The 16283-nt window shown below is 55.7% G+C and overlaps 1 protein-coding gene across 1 annotated transcript in view; it reads left to right on the plus strand.

Annotated features, from left to right (window-relative positions):
* The window catches only part of IGF2R (insulin like growth factor 2 receptor), an 83642-nt gene extending 70154 nt beyond the window's left edge, over positions 1-13488 (plus strand). Inside the window, exons 42-49 of the mRNA XM_077755076.1 lie at positions 407-543; positions 3369-3483; positions 4380-4526; positions 5361-5548; positions 7132-7318; positions 9920-10072; positions 11014-11083; positions 11630-13488. Coding sequence (XP_077611202.1) covers positions 407-543; positions 3369-3483; positions 4380-4526; positions 5361-5548; positions 7132-7318; positions 9920-10072; positions 11014-11083; positions 11630-12046 — 1414 coding nt within the window. The 3' untranslated portion in view covers positions 12047-13488. The remainder of the gene's footprint in view (positions 1-406; positions 544-3368; positions 3484-4379; positions 4527-5360; positions 5549-7131; positions 7319-9919; positions 10073-11013; positions 11084-11629) is intronic.
* Positions 13489-16283: the final 2795 nt, after the last annotated feature.

The raw sequence follows: 16283 nt of genomic DNA on the forward strand, positions 1-16283 counted from the left end.
GGAGCATTGATTTTCTCAGCTCTTTGCACGGACCCCTTGGGCCTTGTGGGTTGGAGGTTCATGAGCCATGGTAGCCGCTCTGCCTGGCACCCCCAGATCAGGAAGTCCTCAGCCTGGGGTGGGGGCGTGGCCTTGAGCCTCCGCAGGTCCCAGCTCGAAAGCCCTCCCAAACCGCCCTGTCTCGGGGTCCTCCCCCACTGGGCTGGTTGACACACTCCCGTTTTCAGCAGCCCGCACTCTTCTTTCTTTCTTTGAAACTCTGTCTCCGTCCCGTGTTCAGAGGTGCCCTGGAGTCCTTAGTTATCATGCTGGATACTGTTGCTGGAGGTGGTGGGCGGAGCTGCTCCCTGGCGGGTCAGGGCAGACTAACCGTGCGCCCCTCCGCCATCCTGGTGTTGTCACACAGGTACTATATAAATCTGTGTCAGAAGATCTACAAAGGGCCGCTCGACTGCTCGGACAGAGCCAGCATCTGCAAGAAGAGTGCAACTGGCATCGTCCAGGCCTTGGGGCTTGTTCACACGCAGAAGCTGGACGTCGTAGGTAAGGCCCTGGGCCCTTGTGCACGGTCACAGGTGACTCATCAGAGCTGGGAAGGAGAAGGCGTCCTCGTAGGCCGGGGGCTCCGCACTGGCTTCAGCTGAAAGTGGCAGATGTTATTCCCAATGAGCGTTTCTCAAGCATTTCAGTAGCTCCTGGGACATGAGAATAAGTACCGCTTTGTACTCTGTGAGGTGGCTGGTCCTGGCAGGCGTGCTCAGAGGGCTCAGCTCTCTTGGGAACATACTTCCCACCCAAGACAGCACAGTGGCTAAGGCCCCGCCCACCCTAGACAGCATAATGGCTAAGGCCCCGCCCACCCAAGAAGTCACAGTGGCTAAGGCCCCGCCCACCCAAGACAGCACAATGGCTAAGGCCCCGCCCACCCAAGAAGTCACAGTGGCTAAGGCCCCGCCCACCCAAGACAGCACAATGGCTAAGGCCCCGCCCACCCAAGAAGTCACAGTGGCTAAGGCCCCGCCCACCCAGAAGTCACAGTGGTTGTGGTCCCCTGCTCCTGCTCTGGGTTGAGCAGGGTCTGCATGTGCACATCCAAGCATTTATTCCGGGAGAGCTGAACAGTTACACAAGAACTTGGTAAAGATAATTCAGGGGAATATTCTTAAAATGTCTTAACAGCTTAGAAGAATAATAAGGAAGCTTTTTAAAATAACATGCCAAGAAAACTCATCTTGCAGCTGGTTGTTGAGTGAAAGACTCGGTCTTTTGTTATTTGAAAGAGGAAGGTAGGGGCCCCCCCGGGCGGCTCCGTCGGTTAAGCGTCCAACTCTTGATTTCAGCTCAGGTCATGATCTCACGGTTGTGGGATTGGGCCCCGTGTCGGGCTCTGTTCTGAAAGTGCAGAATCTCCTTGGGATTTTCTCTCTTTTTCTCTCTCTCTGCCCCTCCCTCATGTGCACACACGTGTGTTCTCTCTCTAAATAAATAAACATTTAAATAAAAATAAAAGAAGATGGTAGATTTTCCTTAGTAGAAACAGTTGGGGTGTGTTAGGGGGACCAGTAAGGAAAAACACCCTTATCTTGTCAGACATGAGTGGGGCCCCCCGAGATGTCGTGATGAAATCACAGGGTGACTTGAGTCTGCCTGAGCTATTGTAAACGAGGCAGGGAATTCTGTGGGACCCACTGTCAGTCTTAGAAACAAACCAGATTCTGCAGGTTGGTGGAGTCACCCGGAGTGGCCAGCCCTCCGAGCCCACGAGTCACTGCTGTTTCCACATGACTCACTAAGTGGGTGGAGGGCGGCTCATTGCTCTGTGGTCTCGTGGTTGTATGTGGATATTGGATCAACCTTTGCCTGAGTTTCCCGCAGCCGGCTGGAAGGTTTGCATAGTTCTGTCTCACTGAATTCAGCCGGCAGAGACCTCCTGGTCCCTAGCCCTCCAGGTGGAACCTTCCTCTTCGGCCCCAACAGGACAGCTGTCGAAGGACAAAACAGTGACTGCCACCCTCATTTAGGGACCGCACCCATGTGGGGTGGGGAGATGGGCTCTCTGTCTCAGGAGCTAACTGTTTTCTACAGCTGTGCTGCCTGCACATGTAATCCTCGTGAAGCAATGAGGTGTGGAAGGTCCAGTGTACAGTAGTGTGGGCTGTCTGCAGGAAGACCTGTGTGTGTTTGGCCCCATACTCTAGCAGTGTAAGAATTTCTCTTCAAGGGGCGCCTGGCAGGCTCAGTCGGCTGAGCATCCGACTTGATTTTGGCTCAGGTCATGATCCCAGGGTCATAGGATCGAGCCCTGCATCAGGCTCTGTGCTGGGCATGGAACCTGTTTAGGGTTCTCTCTCCCCCTCCCTCTCCCTCCATCCCCAGTCTTACCCCCCTCCTCTGCTTGCGTGCATGTGCTTTCTTGCATTCTCTCTCTCAGATAAAAATGAAGGAAAAAAAAAGAATTTCTCTTTAAAGCAGAACTCTTGGTTCCAAAATTTTACACAGGAGCCCAATATTTTACACAGAAGCCTGGTATTTAACAAAAATCCATCCAGTACAGCTTTGAGTTGGGGCAGGGCTGCGGGCCTGGGCTTTTGGCTGGGCAGTCACCCCCTGCACGGCCTGTGTCCGGGCAGGAGCACATGGGAAGCTGGCGCTAAGGCCCGTGTTTCCTCCTCGTCCGCTGCCTCGCGTGGGTGAGGGCCCGGGGCTGCAGCGTGCGTGCCGCCCCTGAGGGCCCCACCCTGTGTCCCTGAGCCACAGCCTGCCCGCCGAGCCAGCTGGGCAGCCACACGGGACTTGTGCCGGCAGCCACATTGGCTTCTGTGCGCTCGCTTTCCCCTTAGACCCTGCCCGTCAGCTCTCTGCGAGGTGGATAGATCAGACACAGAGCCAGAAGACCTGAGGAAATCGGAGTTGTTCTGGGTCTGGTTTCCCTCGTCGTTCTTGGAGGTCTGGCACCCGGCCTGTTACTCCTGGGGGCGCTCAGCTGGGGGGCGTGTTGGGAGAGCACCTAACATAGCCCTGCAGTCCTACGGAACTGGAGCAGTGGCGAGGGCCGCCGCCGTTGAGCACGTGCGCGGGGCCCGTGGCTGGCTCGTGGGGGTGTTGCAGGCAAGGAGACTGGCAAGGAGACAGGCTCTGCAGCCCAGAGTCGGGCAGCCGGCGAGCAGGAGGGCTGGGGTTCGCACCCAGGGTGTGGTGTGAGCCGGCAGGCGGGCATCGAGCCTGGCAGTGCCAGGGACCCAGGGCTGCGGGCTCCAGAAAGCCCAACGTTGGTTCTGCCTCGGTCTTTAATGTAGATGTTGACATCCAACACCGAAGTTCTTTATAACCAGAAACGACGTCACTTCCGTCGTGTGTGTGTGTTTCAGGTGACAAAGTCATCGTAACTTACTCGAAAGGTTATCAGTGTGGGGAGAATCAGACCGCCTCTGCCGTCATCGAGCTGGCCTGCGCAAAGACAGTGGGCAGACCTTCGTTCAAGAGGTGAGAGAGGGCCGGGGCCTCAAGGGGCAGCGGTGCAGAGCGAGCGCTGGGGGCCTGCCAGCGTCTCTCCCCATGGTTTCACTTGTGGGCGTGCAAGCGTGTGTGCAGGGAGAGGGTGTTAATTGCTCCCACCAGGAGAGATTTCCTGGAAAGGGGGCTGGGACACATGGTCACTTGACGAAAGCAACAGTGTAAGGTGGCATCTGGCCGCTGCCCTGAGCATCATTGTAGGATGGCAGTGAGTGGCGCCGCCTTGAGGCCAGCAGTTCAGGTGGCCTGAGGTCCCCAGGCAGGTGGGGCTGGCACAAGGGATGCTCTTGGACTACACTAGAATTTTCCGGGCATCTGTGTCTAGTATTAAGAGGAGTTTGACCAATAGAGGGAGCACATGAGCTGCCATTTGTGAATAAATGATTCTTCCAGAAGCTGGGCTTGAAAAAGGAGGGGGACCCAGGAATTATCCAATGACTTAATCAATGTGTGAGTTGAAAAAGCTTGCAAAATAAAGGTCAAAAGTTTACAAGCAAATTTTTCCAGTCTTTAGATGTTGCATAGTTTCTAAATTCAACAACAGAAAGAATGTGTTAAACAGTGAACTGTGTTTTGACATTGCTGGAGCGCCGCACATCCTCTTCCCTGTTAAGCTCATCTTCCCTGATCTTCCCTGTTAGGCTGTTGAGAAAAGTCCTAAGAGCCTTCTGAGCCCCAGAGCTGCCTGCACCCATCCTTGGGGGCGGCGAGGGCTTGGGGGCGGGGTGCTCCCACAGGGACCCGGGGCTCAGGACCAGCCGGACCCCTGAAAGCCAGTGGGCCTCTTCCCGGCACAGGAGGCCTGGTGTTGCGGCCATGCCTGCGCGTGGCTGGCCGTGACCGCAGCCCGTGCTGCCTCCTTCCAGGTTCGATGTGGACAGCTGCACTTACTACTTCAGCTGGGACTCCCGGGCCGCCTGTGCCGTGAAGCCCCAGGAGGTGCGGATGGTGAACGGGACCATCACCAACCCGAGAAATGGCAAGAGCTTCAGCCTCGGAGATATTTATTTTAAGTAAGTGAAATATTTTCCTTTTGAGCGCTGAAATGTATTCAGACTTAAAGCAGCAATTTAGATCTTTCCCTGGGGAGAGGGGAGAGAGCCCCAAGATACATGGGCTTGTGTGTGTTAGTTACTGTTTCTAGGTAGAGGTCCTATTTTGCTTAAACCGAGAGGGACAGCTCTACTCAACTATTAAGTTTTAACACCAAAGGGGCACCTGGGTGGCTCAGTTGGTTGAGCGTCCCACTTCAGCTCAGGTCATGATCTCACGGTTTAGGAGTTCGGGCCCCGCGTCGGGCTCTGTGCTGACAGCTCAGAGCCTGGAGCTGCTTCAGATTCTGTGTCTCCTTCTCTCCCTGACTCTCTCCTGCTCATGCTTCTCTCTCTCTCTCTCTCTTTCTCTCTCTCTCTCTCTCTCTCAAAAAAAAAAAAAAATTAAAAAAAAAAGTTTTAACACCAAAGAGGGTGAATTCTCTGGAGCGTAAAAATAAAGTCACCCTCTTCCCGGTGAAGCTGAAATGCAAAGCGTGTTGATGAGGAGTCCCGGGGCTCACTGGCTCCTGAACACAGAGTTGCTCAGCAGTGTCCCCGGAGACGTTGCTGAGGTCAGGTGGCACGCGTGCCGGCTGTGCCCGCGGCCCGTGTAGCGGGCCAGCTGCAGGAGTGGTGCGTTCTGAGGAGGGCACACGGGTGCCCAGAGCGCAGGTGGGGGGAGGCAAGTTGGTGCCGCCGGGGCCCTTGGTGGGCTCCCGGGCCGGCCAGGGCGTGCTTCTTCACGGGTGACTGGCTCTGTAGTGGGGGCTTCTTGAAGCACCGGAGCCATTGCTGTCGTTTCCGTTTCTTCAGGCTCTTCAGGGCCTCCGGGGACATGAGAACGAACGGGGACAAGTACCTGTACGAAATCCAGCTTTCCTCCATCACGAGCTCCAAAAACCCGGCGTGCTCCGGGGCCAACATCTGCCAGGTCAAACCAAATGACCAGCACTTCAGCAGGAAGGTTGGGACCTCTGATAAAACCAAATATTATGTTCAAGGTAATTGCCGCACGTTAACGTTCCCCAGAGGGGCTTTGTACTTTCCAGCAGCAAGCACCCTTCTGTTGAAATCCCGCATTTTAGTGCAGAAGCCCTGGTCTGGTTCTGTGTCCTGATACATATTCATCAAAACGGATTGAGCAGGTGTAAGATGAACGTTCCTCTGTAGGTAAAATTCACCTTAGACTTGGTCCACGCCAGAGGTTGTGAAGTGGGGGCGAAGGCAGAAGGTGAAGCGTGCACGTCCAGACCTGCCTGTGGTGTGGTTATAGTCGTGTGCTTTACTTCGCAGTTCCAGACACTGTTACACAAGGATAAGAAATTTTGTGTTTGTCAAAAGGATGCAAAGAAAGGATAGGCAGTCTTTAAAAAGTTAAGTGCACGTTTCCGCACTCAGACGCTGAGCGCGCTTCACTGCACTTGGCTGTGCCCGGCGGAGGGACCCATCACGTCAGCCTGATTTGCTTGTATGATTCCACAGCAGCGAGAACTGCGGTTCCCTTTTCTAGCAATTCTGAGTTGGATTTACTCATGTCTGTGCGTGTCACGCACATTTACTTGTTCATGGTTAATTCCGTTTCGACCTTGTCGCCAGCACTAGAAAGTAAGCTTAGTTTTAAGACCACGTGTTGCATGGCATGAAGAAATGCAGGTTAAGTGCCTTCCCAAGTCTTCATTCATTCGAGGGGGCAAGAGCAGAGAGCCACAGCGCCCTGCTTGCTGCATCGGAGCTGCCACGGGCTCCCCTATCAGCTCATGGTCATGGGCCCACACGGTGGCCTCGTGGGATGGGCTGTTCAGGCCTTGCCTCAGCCGGTTATGAGTGAGAACACGTGGGGCCTCCTGAGCCCAGCCGGGGGCTGCGGGCCCCCTGGGCGTGTGGACATGTCCGCCTCACACACGGAACTCGCTGGGAAGTTTGAGCCACTGCAAAGTTTGGGGAGGGCAGCACAAGTCGCCCTCACCTCTGACACCAAATGCGAGTTTCAGGGATGGCCCCCCCCCCGCACCCTCAGATCTGGCTGTTCCCTGGGACTCAGAGCTCACCAAGAGCCGTTACCGTCATGATTCAGGATGGAAATTGGCTGAGGGGGGAAGCACGGAGGGTGGCATCCAGGAGGGACCAGATGCTCCTGTCCCCTCCCCATGGAATCCGGGTGTGACCATACGCACAGAGTATCACAGATCCGGGAAGCTCTCCTCCCCCTCCGTGTCCGGGGGTTTTACTGCAGCTCTGCTGTGGGGCCTTGTTGAGTTGGCCGGCTGGTTGCTTGGTTGTGCACTTGGGCCATTTTAATGTCCTGAATAGATGGTGCCACATGGCAGTGTCCCGAATACCTGGTGCCAGCCCCCATTCTGGACCCCACTGTGAGCTGAGGACAAAGGCCGGGCCTCTCCTGGGGTCAAGGTCAAGTCTTTCCTGCTCCCGGGCTTCAGGAGGGGGCTCTGTGAGTGTCGGGTGGCTTGTGAGAAAGTACACATGTGGGACCTTAAGTCTGTGCAAACTTCTTACAGGCCATGAGGACACTAGTGGCATGTTGATGGTAACGCCGTGTGCTTGTGTTGTGCTTCCTTCCTGACAGACGGGGATCTAGACGTGGTGTTTGCCTCTTCCTCCAAATGTGGGAAAGATAAGACGAAGTCTGTATCCTCCACCATTTTCTTCCACTGCGACCCTCTGGTGAAGGACGGGATCCCCGAGTTCAGCCACGAGACCGCCGACTGCCAGTATCTCTTCTCGTGGTACACCTCGGCCGTGTGTCCCCTGGGGTGAGTGCATGGGCCTGGCCACCTCCCCCTTTCTGTGTACACTCACCAGCCGCACCCCGGCCCGCTCTCCAGGACTCGGCTCGAGCGTGTGTTTGTGTGTGTTCTGCCCCACTAGTGTGGGGGTGTGCAGGCGTGCACGAGCCCGGAGAGGCAGACCCCGCACAGCCTCGGTGGCTGTGCCAGCGTTGCCCTTCCTGGCCCGCTGCTCCCAGGGCACCGCTGTCTGCTGCAGGCACGCACGAGGCACCCCACGCGGCACCCGCTTTCTCCACCCCCACCCCCCCGCCACCCGCCTCATGGGAGGCGAATGCTGGGTCTCATCTTTGTGTCCCTGGCACATTTTTCCTGGTGTTCCAGTGTGGGTTGTGTGGTAAAGGTCACCTTACCTTGAACCAGGTAGTGCTTATTTGGGCAAAGGAAAGCTTGTTCTACACATCTTCTAGTTCAAAGATCGGCCATAGGCCAGGTTTTCATGGGAATATGCATTTCTGTGCTGAGGGCTTCCAGGTGAGGGAAGGGTGATCTTGGCCTCCACGTGTCCTCTGGGGAACTACCTCTTCTCGTGCCCCAGGGCCCTTGCTCCTCTGCCACATTTAGAGTTCACTGTCACATTTAGAGACCCTCATCTAGAGCAGAGTGCTGCGGGTTGCTTTCTTCTTGTAGTTTTCGTCCTGTTTCACCCGGGTCACTGTCTTACAGAGGCTTTGTCGTTCTCTGTCCTGACGCTACAATCAGGAGACAAAGTTCTTGCCACGCACTTGCTTTCCTCTGTGTCCAGAAGCAGCGTTGCTCTGTAGTCTCTAGAAACCGGGGCAGGGCCAGTGGGGGCTCCCAGATCACATCTGTTAGATCTCAAATCAGCTTTCATTTTTTTTTTTTTAAATGTTTTATTTATTTCTAGGAGACAGAGAGAGAGACAGCGTGAGCAGGGGAGGGTCAGAGGGAGGCACAGACTGAAACAGGCTCCAGGCTCCAAGCCGGCAGTCAGCACAGAGCCCGACGCGGGGCTCGAACCCACGAACCGTGAGATCATGACCTAAGCGAAAGTCGGACGCTTAACCAACTAAGCCACCCAGCTTTCATTTTTAAAAAGAGTCAGCTTTGTCTGAAATTTTCCAGGAACGCGGATGCAAGACAGGTCTTAACAGATTGCTAGACATTGGTGCTGCATAAACGACGCACACAGGGGTGTGTTGTTAAGCGTCCGACTTCAGCTCAGGTCATGATCTCAAGATTCTTGAGTTCAAGCCCCGCATAGGGTGCTGTGCTGACTGCTCAGAGCCTGGAGCCTGCTTCAGATTCTGTGTCTCCTCCTCTCTCTGCCCCTCCCCTGCTCGTACTCTCTTTCTTTCTCTGTCTTTCAAAAATAAACAGTAAAAAAATTTACAACACACACAGATACACACACACACACACTGCAGTTAAGAACCAGTGATGAGAAATTAACTGAAAAGTAGAAATACATTTGGAAACTAAAACACACTTGAAAACGATTCCTGGCTCCCAAGAGAACCCAAAGATAGCAATGGGGACGACACACCTAGAAGTGAGTGACGATGTGTCTCTCCCACTGGGACACGGGGGTGCTCCTGAGCAAGCTCCAGGGTCTCGGGGTCCGCAGAGCCCGCGTGGGGGCGTCCCCACTCAAGCACACAGCCTCCACGCTGGAATGGAACGCCGGGGTCCTCTTCCTGGTTTGGAGTCGGATTGGCTCAGGCTGAATGCTGATGGGCACAGTCATCCTCACGCACTGAGCCGTCGGTTGCCCTCTGACCCAGTCTGAAAGGAGAGTTTTTCTGAATTGGTAGCTGCACCTTCAGCACCCAACGAGTGGCCCATCAGCTGCCTTCTCTCCTCCCGAGCAGCCGAGGTAGTCCCTGGCGCCTGCCTCTGCCTTCCCAGGGCGGGAAGAACTTGGTTAGCAGGTTCTGTTACCGCCGGCGCCCGGGGCAGGCCCAGTCCCAAGGGCTCAGAAGTGACCCGTCACTACACAGACATCTGGTTCTCTGAGTAGAAGATGTGTTGTGGTGATTCTAGTTTTCTCTTAGCTGATTTGCACTACTTTCCTTGGCGTTTAAGGTCATAGACACGCACTGCTCTTTCCCCCACACGGGCTGGACTCTGCGGTCTGAGCTGAGTGGGGCTTAGCCATCGGGTGGCGGTCGAGAAGGTCGAGGGCCCCACCTCCCGGACGCGGCAGCCTGCTTGCGGCGTCCTGTGCATGTTCCCTCGGCCCCCGTGGGCACTGACACTGTGTCCGGAGACGAGGCGCAGGGAACGGAAGCCTTCCCGGCGGCGATCACTGTTCTCCCCAGAGAGGAGAGCTGCGCTCCTGGGAAGATGAGTGTGGTCCCGTCCCACGGGCCTCGGTGCCCCGCAGCCGTGGGGGGAGGGGCGGGGGCCTGGCCAGGACCCCGCAGGCCCCCTGCGCTCCTCCGTAAGAGCCGTCAGCACAGCCCAGGCGGCGCCTCCCCCTCTTCTCCAGTCCTGCCTCCGTCTCGTTGAGGACGTCGTCCAGTCCCGTCCTCCACGTCCCGGGCTGCGAGCCGCTGTGGCTGTCGCTGCCGTGGCACGCCACCAAACGACGTGGCTTCCTTTCAGGGTGGGCCTTGATGGTGACGCTGCAGGCGAGGACACGCAGGAGCACAAGGGGCTGTCGGAGAGAAGCCAGGCGGTCGGGGCCGTCCTGAGCCTGCTGCTGGTGGCGCTCACCGGCTGTCTGCTGACCTTGCTGCTTTACAAGAAGGAGAGAAGGTAAGGAGAGGGGAGCAGGTGCGCCCCGAGGCCGGTGCTTCAAGGTCGAGTCCTGGGGTGGGGGGGTGTGTGTGTGAGACAACCATGGAAGCAGTCTCCGAAGTCATGTAAATGTCTGTGTTTCTGGGGACAAGGTGGCTGTCCGACTCACAAGTGTACGAGTCAGGCCCTGGTGACCATGTCATGTAGCAGACGCCCACAGGCGCTGAGCCTGGCCCACCTGTTTCTAGGACGTTGGTTTCCACGTCCAAAGATGGACAGAAAATTAGCCCTTTTATGAGCAGACTTCCTTCGGATCAGCAGACCCCTCCACATGGCCCTCCCTTCACCCCTTCTTCACGTTTACTAGACGCCTGCCGCGTGCCAGGCGTGACACCGTCCCCTTGGCTCAGGCTCACCGTTTCTGGGTAAAAGGGCTCGCCACCATGTGGGGCTGTCCATCCATCCCACAGATTTTCGTGCCATGCGTGAACGAGGCACAGAGCCCGCAAGCCCTGTGTGTGGTCTTCCCTGGAGGCGGGAGGCGGCGTGCGGAAGTCCTGAGCGCGGCCGTCTGAGCCGGAGAGGAGGGCAGAGCATCTGGGCTTGAGTTGGCGCACATGGTCTCAGTGGCTGGGGTGGTGGGATACGTGCGCTTGTCCGAGACCAAGCCGGAGCCCACGTTAGGTAGCCTGCACTTGCCCTTGCTGGACCACTGAGGGGAATCAGCATTTGAACCCATTTCCATCTGATTCCGAGGTGTTCTTTTCACCGGCTGGTTTATAACCCAGCTGCTGTGGGTTTAGTGTGCCCGTGCTGCCAAGGGATGTGCCTGCGGGGGCTGCGGGCTGCTCTGGTAGCAGACTCGGGAGGGGCTGGGGGGGATGGGTGTGCCAGGGGCCGGGGGTAGGGAAGGGCCACAGAGGGGCAGGNTCCACCCGCAGTGACTGCCCTCCTCACAGGGAGACGGTGGTGAGCAAGCTGACCAACTGCTGCAGGAGAAGTGCAAACGTGTCCTACAAATACTCGAAGGTAAAGTCCCGTCGCCCCCGTGCCCAGCCTGATGATGTCAGCCCGTGACCAGGGAAATGTCACCCATTGCTTTGAACCAAACACACTTCCTGTCCTTTTTTCCCTGAAGTTTTTGTCATTGTGGTTACAGCAGGCTTTCTTAGACTGTTGAATATTTCAGTGGCTTCTACTATTTTTGGCCATTCTAAAAAATAAGTAAATAATGAACATTTGTGTGCATTTGGCATCTGGATGGTTTCCTGCAGATAAATTTCTCCAAAACAGGCGTTGTTTGGATAACATGCGCTGTGCTCCTGGCTCCTGATCCTACAGCCAGGTTGCTTTCTAGAAGGCTTCTCTCAGCCCCAGGCGTCTCTGATCCCACAGCCCCTCCCACCCCCTGCGGGTGCCAGCCCTCCCTTCCTCTCTGGGTGGGGGACCCAGAACTGGTGACTGCCCGGTGCAGGGCTCTGCCCCTCAGGCAGGGCCTGGAAGGGAGGGTGACGGGGGAGGAGCAGCACCGGGTGGGGTCAGGGGGGCCTCAGGGTCTGGCCTCGTCCCCTGCAGGTGAACAAGGAAGAGGAGGCAGATGAGAACGAAACTGAGTGGTTGATGGAAGAGATCCAGGTGCCGACCCCGAGGCCCGGGAAGGAAGGACAGGAAAATGGCCACATTACCACGAAGTCTGTGAAGGCCGACGCCCTCACCTCCCTGCATGGGGACGACCAGGACAGCGAGGATGAGGTCCTGACCATCCCGGAGGTGAAGGTGCAGGCGGGCAGGGGGACCGGGGCGGCGAGCGCACAGCACGGGAGGAGCGCGCAGAGGAAAGGGCTTCGGGAGAGCGCGGACGGCGCGGGGGTGCAGGTGAGGGGGGACAGGGCCCGCAGGGGGCGGCCCAGGCCCGCCCAGCAGAAGCCCGCGCACCCCGGCAGCCTGGCGTCCTTCCACGACGACAGCGACGAGGACCTCTTGCACATCTAGTCCCCCGGCGCCGGCAGGGGACGCGGGGCCGTGGCGTGGCCGGGCACCTCCAACCAAATAAGACTTCAGTCGATGATGCTTCTATCATTTTTTGCCTTTAACAAGAACTGTCTCCAAAGGGAAGAGTTTTTGTGATGGGGGAGAGGGTGAGGAGGTCAGGTTTACGGTCCTTGGAGCGTGGCTCTGCCCCTGTCGTGGGGGCCGGGCGGGGCCCCGGGTTTTGTCCCCAGTCCTCAGTTAGAAGCCTGGCTGCCGCGCGCGCTTCGTAACATGCGCCCGGGCCAGACGCATCTTGAAACAGAGGGCTGTGTATTCGAGAAAAACCCTTGCTGCTTTAGGCCCTGTAGGGTGTTTGACCATTATATTTTAGCATTTAATTCTCTCCTCCTATTTATTGACTTTGACAATTACTCAGGTTTGCAAAAAAGGAAAAATACAAAAAAAAAAAACAAAAAACCCACAAAAAAAACACAAAAACAAACAAGCCGACAGTTTCTTCGTGACGGCGGGGGTCACCGTGGTTCGTCCCTGGTCAGCAGGGGAAGCTGTCGGTGTGCGAAGAAAGTTCCATATGAGATCTTGAACTGGTCAATAACGTAGCCTGTAAGTTAGAATGCTCCAGTCTGTCCCTTCCTTTTTGCTTCCTGTTTCTTAAGGGGACACGCACGTGTGCACACACACATGTGCACGCGCACCCGCGCGCGCAGGGTCCCCGAGTGCCTAGGCTTTGGAGGGTTCGCCTGCTCTCTGCCCTTAGTCAGTCACGGCTGCAGCGTTTTGCATGACATCCTCAATCCTAGGTGCACAGAGCACACTTACCAGTATTTTCTTTCGCCGGCTGGCGAATTCAAACAACCCAGCCAAAGATGATTTGTGTGTATGTGTGAGGATGGAGTTGAGATGTCAGAGGAAATAACTTTCTTCCAGATTTGGGGGATGGGTCTCATCTCTTCAGGTTCTCATGACACCACCTTTACTGTGCTTATTTTTTTAAGAAAAAAAAAAAAAGTGTTTATCAACCATCCGACCTATAAGAAGCCTTAATTTGCACAGTGCGTGACTTACGGAAATTGCATGAACGCCGACGGGCCAGCATCTTGCCCTCGTGTTGCACTTGGGGATCCCGCTCTGGGAGTGCTGGGTCGGCCTCTCCGTGCTGCGGGACTGGAGGGCAGAGCCGCTGTCCCTCCCTCGCTGTTGACACCTTTTGCGAAGTGTTTAATGAATGAATTTTCTCGAATTCTAGAATTGTACATAGACTCAGTGGTATTCATGTACTGAAGAAACCACCCTCCGGTGGTTCCTTGGTTTGTACTCTGGCTGGCTAATTTGATTTCGACATGAGTGTATTTTTTAAAATCAATTTCTTTTCCTCATTTTTTTTCAATCAAATTTACTGTAATATAAAGTATTCAGCAATTTCAATAAAAGATAAATTATTAGTCGGGTGGTACCGCTGTTTCCTTACAAGTTGCCCAGCATGTTGCCGAGTCTGGCCGCCCGCCTGTTCTGTGTCGTTGCAGCAGATGCCCGAGTTCGCGCTAGCGCCCGGGGCGCCTTGCCTTTGTCCGGCTCCCGCACATGTCATGCCATCCCTCCTTGCAGGGAAGCGGACCTCAGGGTATGCCCAGGTTCCCAGAGCGAGCCCGTGGGCGAGCTGCCCTGTGTGTCACGGGGGTCGCGGTTTCTCTTCGGACAGTTGTCACCCCGACCAGTAACAGCTTTCTAGGTGTTATTGGGAAAGCAGACAAAGCAAAAAGTTACAGGCGTCAAATCTGACTTCTTGGAGTCAACATCCCTCCCTTCCTCCCCCTCATTTGTTCATTATCCAGTTGCAGTGACTTTAGGATTTGACGTTTCTTCTGAAACAGACACTTGGGCCTTAGAAAAGTGTATGCTGCCACCCAGGAGTCCCTGGTGCTCAGGCACTGTGCCCAGAGGGCTGATCTCCCAGCACCCCCTCCCTCTAGGGCACAGGAAGGCCCCTCGGGCAGGAGGTCAGGAAGGCCGCTTGTAGTCCTGCGCTGGCCCCCTTGGTGAACTTGACCACGGGGCGGGGGGGTGGGTCTTTGTACTCCTGGCTGCCGGCCAAGTGCACAGCTTGTGGCCGGCAGGTGGAGGGGACACGTGGCCCCGTGTGTGTGGGGGTGTTTGCTCTGGCCCTTAGGGACCTGGACTGGAGCTGCCCCTGGGCTCGGAAGACAGTCCCTGTCCTCGCCAGCTGCTGTGGTAGGTAGTTGCGGGAAAATGTGCTCTGACGGCAGATAGAACTGTAATGTTTTCAGAAGTGACTTTATTGATAAGAGTACAGCCTTGAAACTCAGTTTCCTTTTAACCAGCTTTTCTAGGCCCTTTTGAGACTGCTCACGGACGGCAGAGATGTGGAGTAAATGGCGGATAAGCACGAGGTAGGCAAACCATGTGTCGAGGAAAATCCACCGTAAGGTAGAAATCTGCTCTGCTAGGAACGTTTAAAAATGTTTGAAATCAGTTCTCTGCTAACTGCTAAGATCGTATAGTGCTCACGACCCTGCAGGAAGGCTGACTCCACCAGGGTATTTAAAGTAGTACTCGGGGTGGGGGCGCTGGGTGGCTCAGCCGACTGAGTGTCAGACTCTTCTTAATTTAGGCTCAGGTTGGGATCTCATGGTTCATGAGTTCAAGCCCCGTGTCAGGCTCTGTGCTGACAGCTCGGAGTCTGCTTGGGATTTTCTGTTTCCCTATCCCTCTGCCTCTCTCTCTCTCTCTAACTCCCTCTCTCTCTCAAGATAAACTTAAAAAAAAATTTCAGATTCCTAATTGGCACACAAGATTAAAAAAAATTTTTTTTAACATTTATTCATATTTGAGAGACAGAGTAGGGGAGGGGCAGAGAAAGGGGGAGACACAGAATCTGAAGCAGGCTCCAGGCTCCCAGCTGTCAGCACAGAGCCTGACGCAGGGCTTGAACCCATGAACTGTGAGATCATGTCTGAGTCAAAGTCAGACACTTAACCGACTAGGCCACCCAGATGCCCCGGCACACAAGCTTTTTAATATAAATGCAAAATTCCATCTAAAGCTAAGACTGTTTACAGTTGGTAAAAATAATAAAAGAAACAAAATTAAATAAATAAGGTGAAATAAAAGAATAACAAAACCGCGCTCTGGAGTGACCTGATCCTTCGTGTGCGTCATAGAACTGATGGGCGGGTGGTAGGTCACAAGGGGATAGTGAGCGTGTCGGGGGCAGGTGTCTTGGGCGAGGTTAGGGTTAAATAGATCCCCTTCCCCCACGACTCAGGTGCTTTCACACAGCCTTATTTCTCCACCTGCACTTCACTGAGTTGGGGTGAGCCTCGCCCTCGGGCTAGCCTTGCCGCAGCCTGGGAGAGTGGGCTGAGCGGATGATGAATGATCCCCTCCCCACAGGAAGCGTGAGTGGGGCCGCTGTGGGTGCTGGGCTGGGTGCCGGGCCGGGCCGGGCCGGGCAGGCGGAGGGACGGCAACCCGGGCGGATGGGAGAGGCTGGAGCAGGCCTGGGACTTGAGGTGTCCCCTGAACGTCACAGTAAGGAGCGCGTGCTGCAGACGGGCCAGCGTTGGTGGGAGAAGGGAACGAAGACGTGCTGACGCTCAGAAGGCGGTGGGGGCCGCCTCGGCTGTGCGGGCCCCCGGCTCCCAGCCCGGGTGGAGGGAGTCCTGGGGGAAGCAAACTGCTCTCTTAAAGACAGAGGGAAAGACCACCACTACGCTTGTCAACTGTTACTCCTGTTTCTTCACCGCTTACTCTATTTTGTGTTTTGACCAGCTTGCAAATCAAATTCAATAAAAAAAAATTCCCTATAATGTTATTTTGATAACTGTGTCCGAGGAAAACGAGATTGCACAAATGTCCCTGGCCGTCATTCCCCCTGGACAGGGCAAGACCTCGGAGCCCCGGCTGAGCTCATGGCCTATTTGGGGAGCCCTGTCCTGGAGGGCACAGCGGGGGGCTGGTGACCCACACAGTGGGGTGTAGCGCCCTGAAAGGACCTGAGGACCAGGGTCCCAGACCAACCTGGTGACCCTTAGCTTCAGACTTTTTTTNGAGCAGGGGAGGGTCAGAGAGAGAGGGAGTCACAGACTGAAACAGGCTCCAGGCTCTGAGCTGTCAGCACAGAGCCCGACGCAGGGCTCGAACCCACGAACCGCGAGATCATGACCTAAGCGAAAGTCAGGACGCTTAACCGACTAAGCCACCCAGGCGCCCCTTCAGA

The sequence above is a fragment of the Crocuta crocuta genome, unplaced genomic scaffold, assembly GCF_008692635.1.
Source record: "Crocuta crocuta isolate KB4526 unplaced genomic scaffold, BGI_CrCroc_1.0 scaffold11, whole genome shotgun sequence".
Lineage (NCBI taxonomy): Eukaryota > Metazoa > Chordata > Mammalia > Carnivora > Hyaenidae > Crocuta > Crocuta crocuta.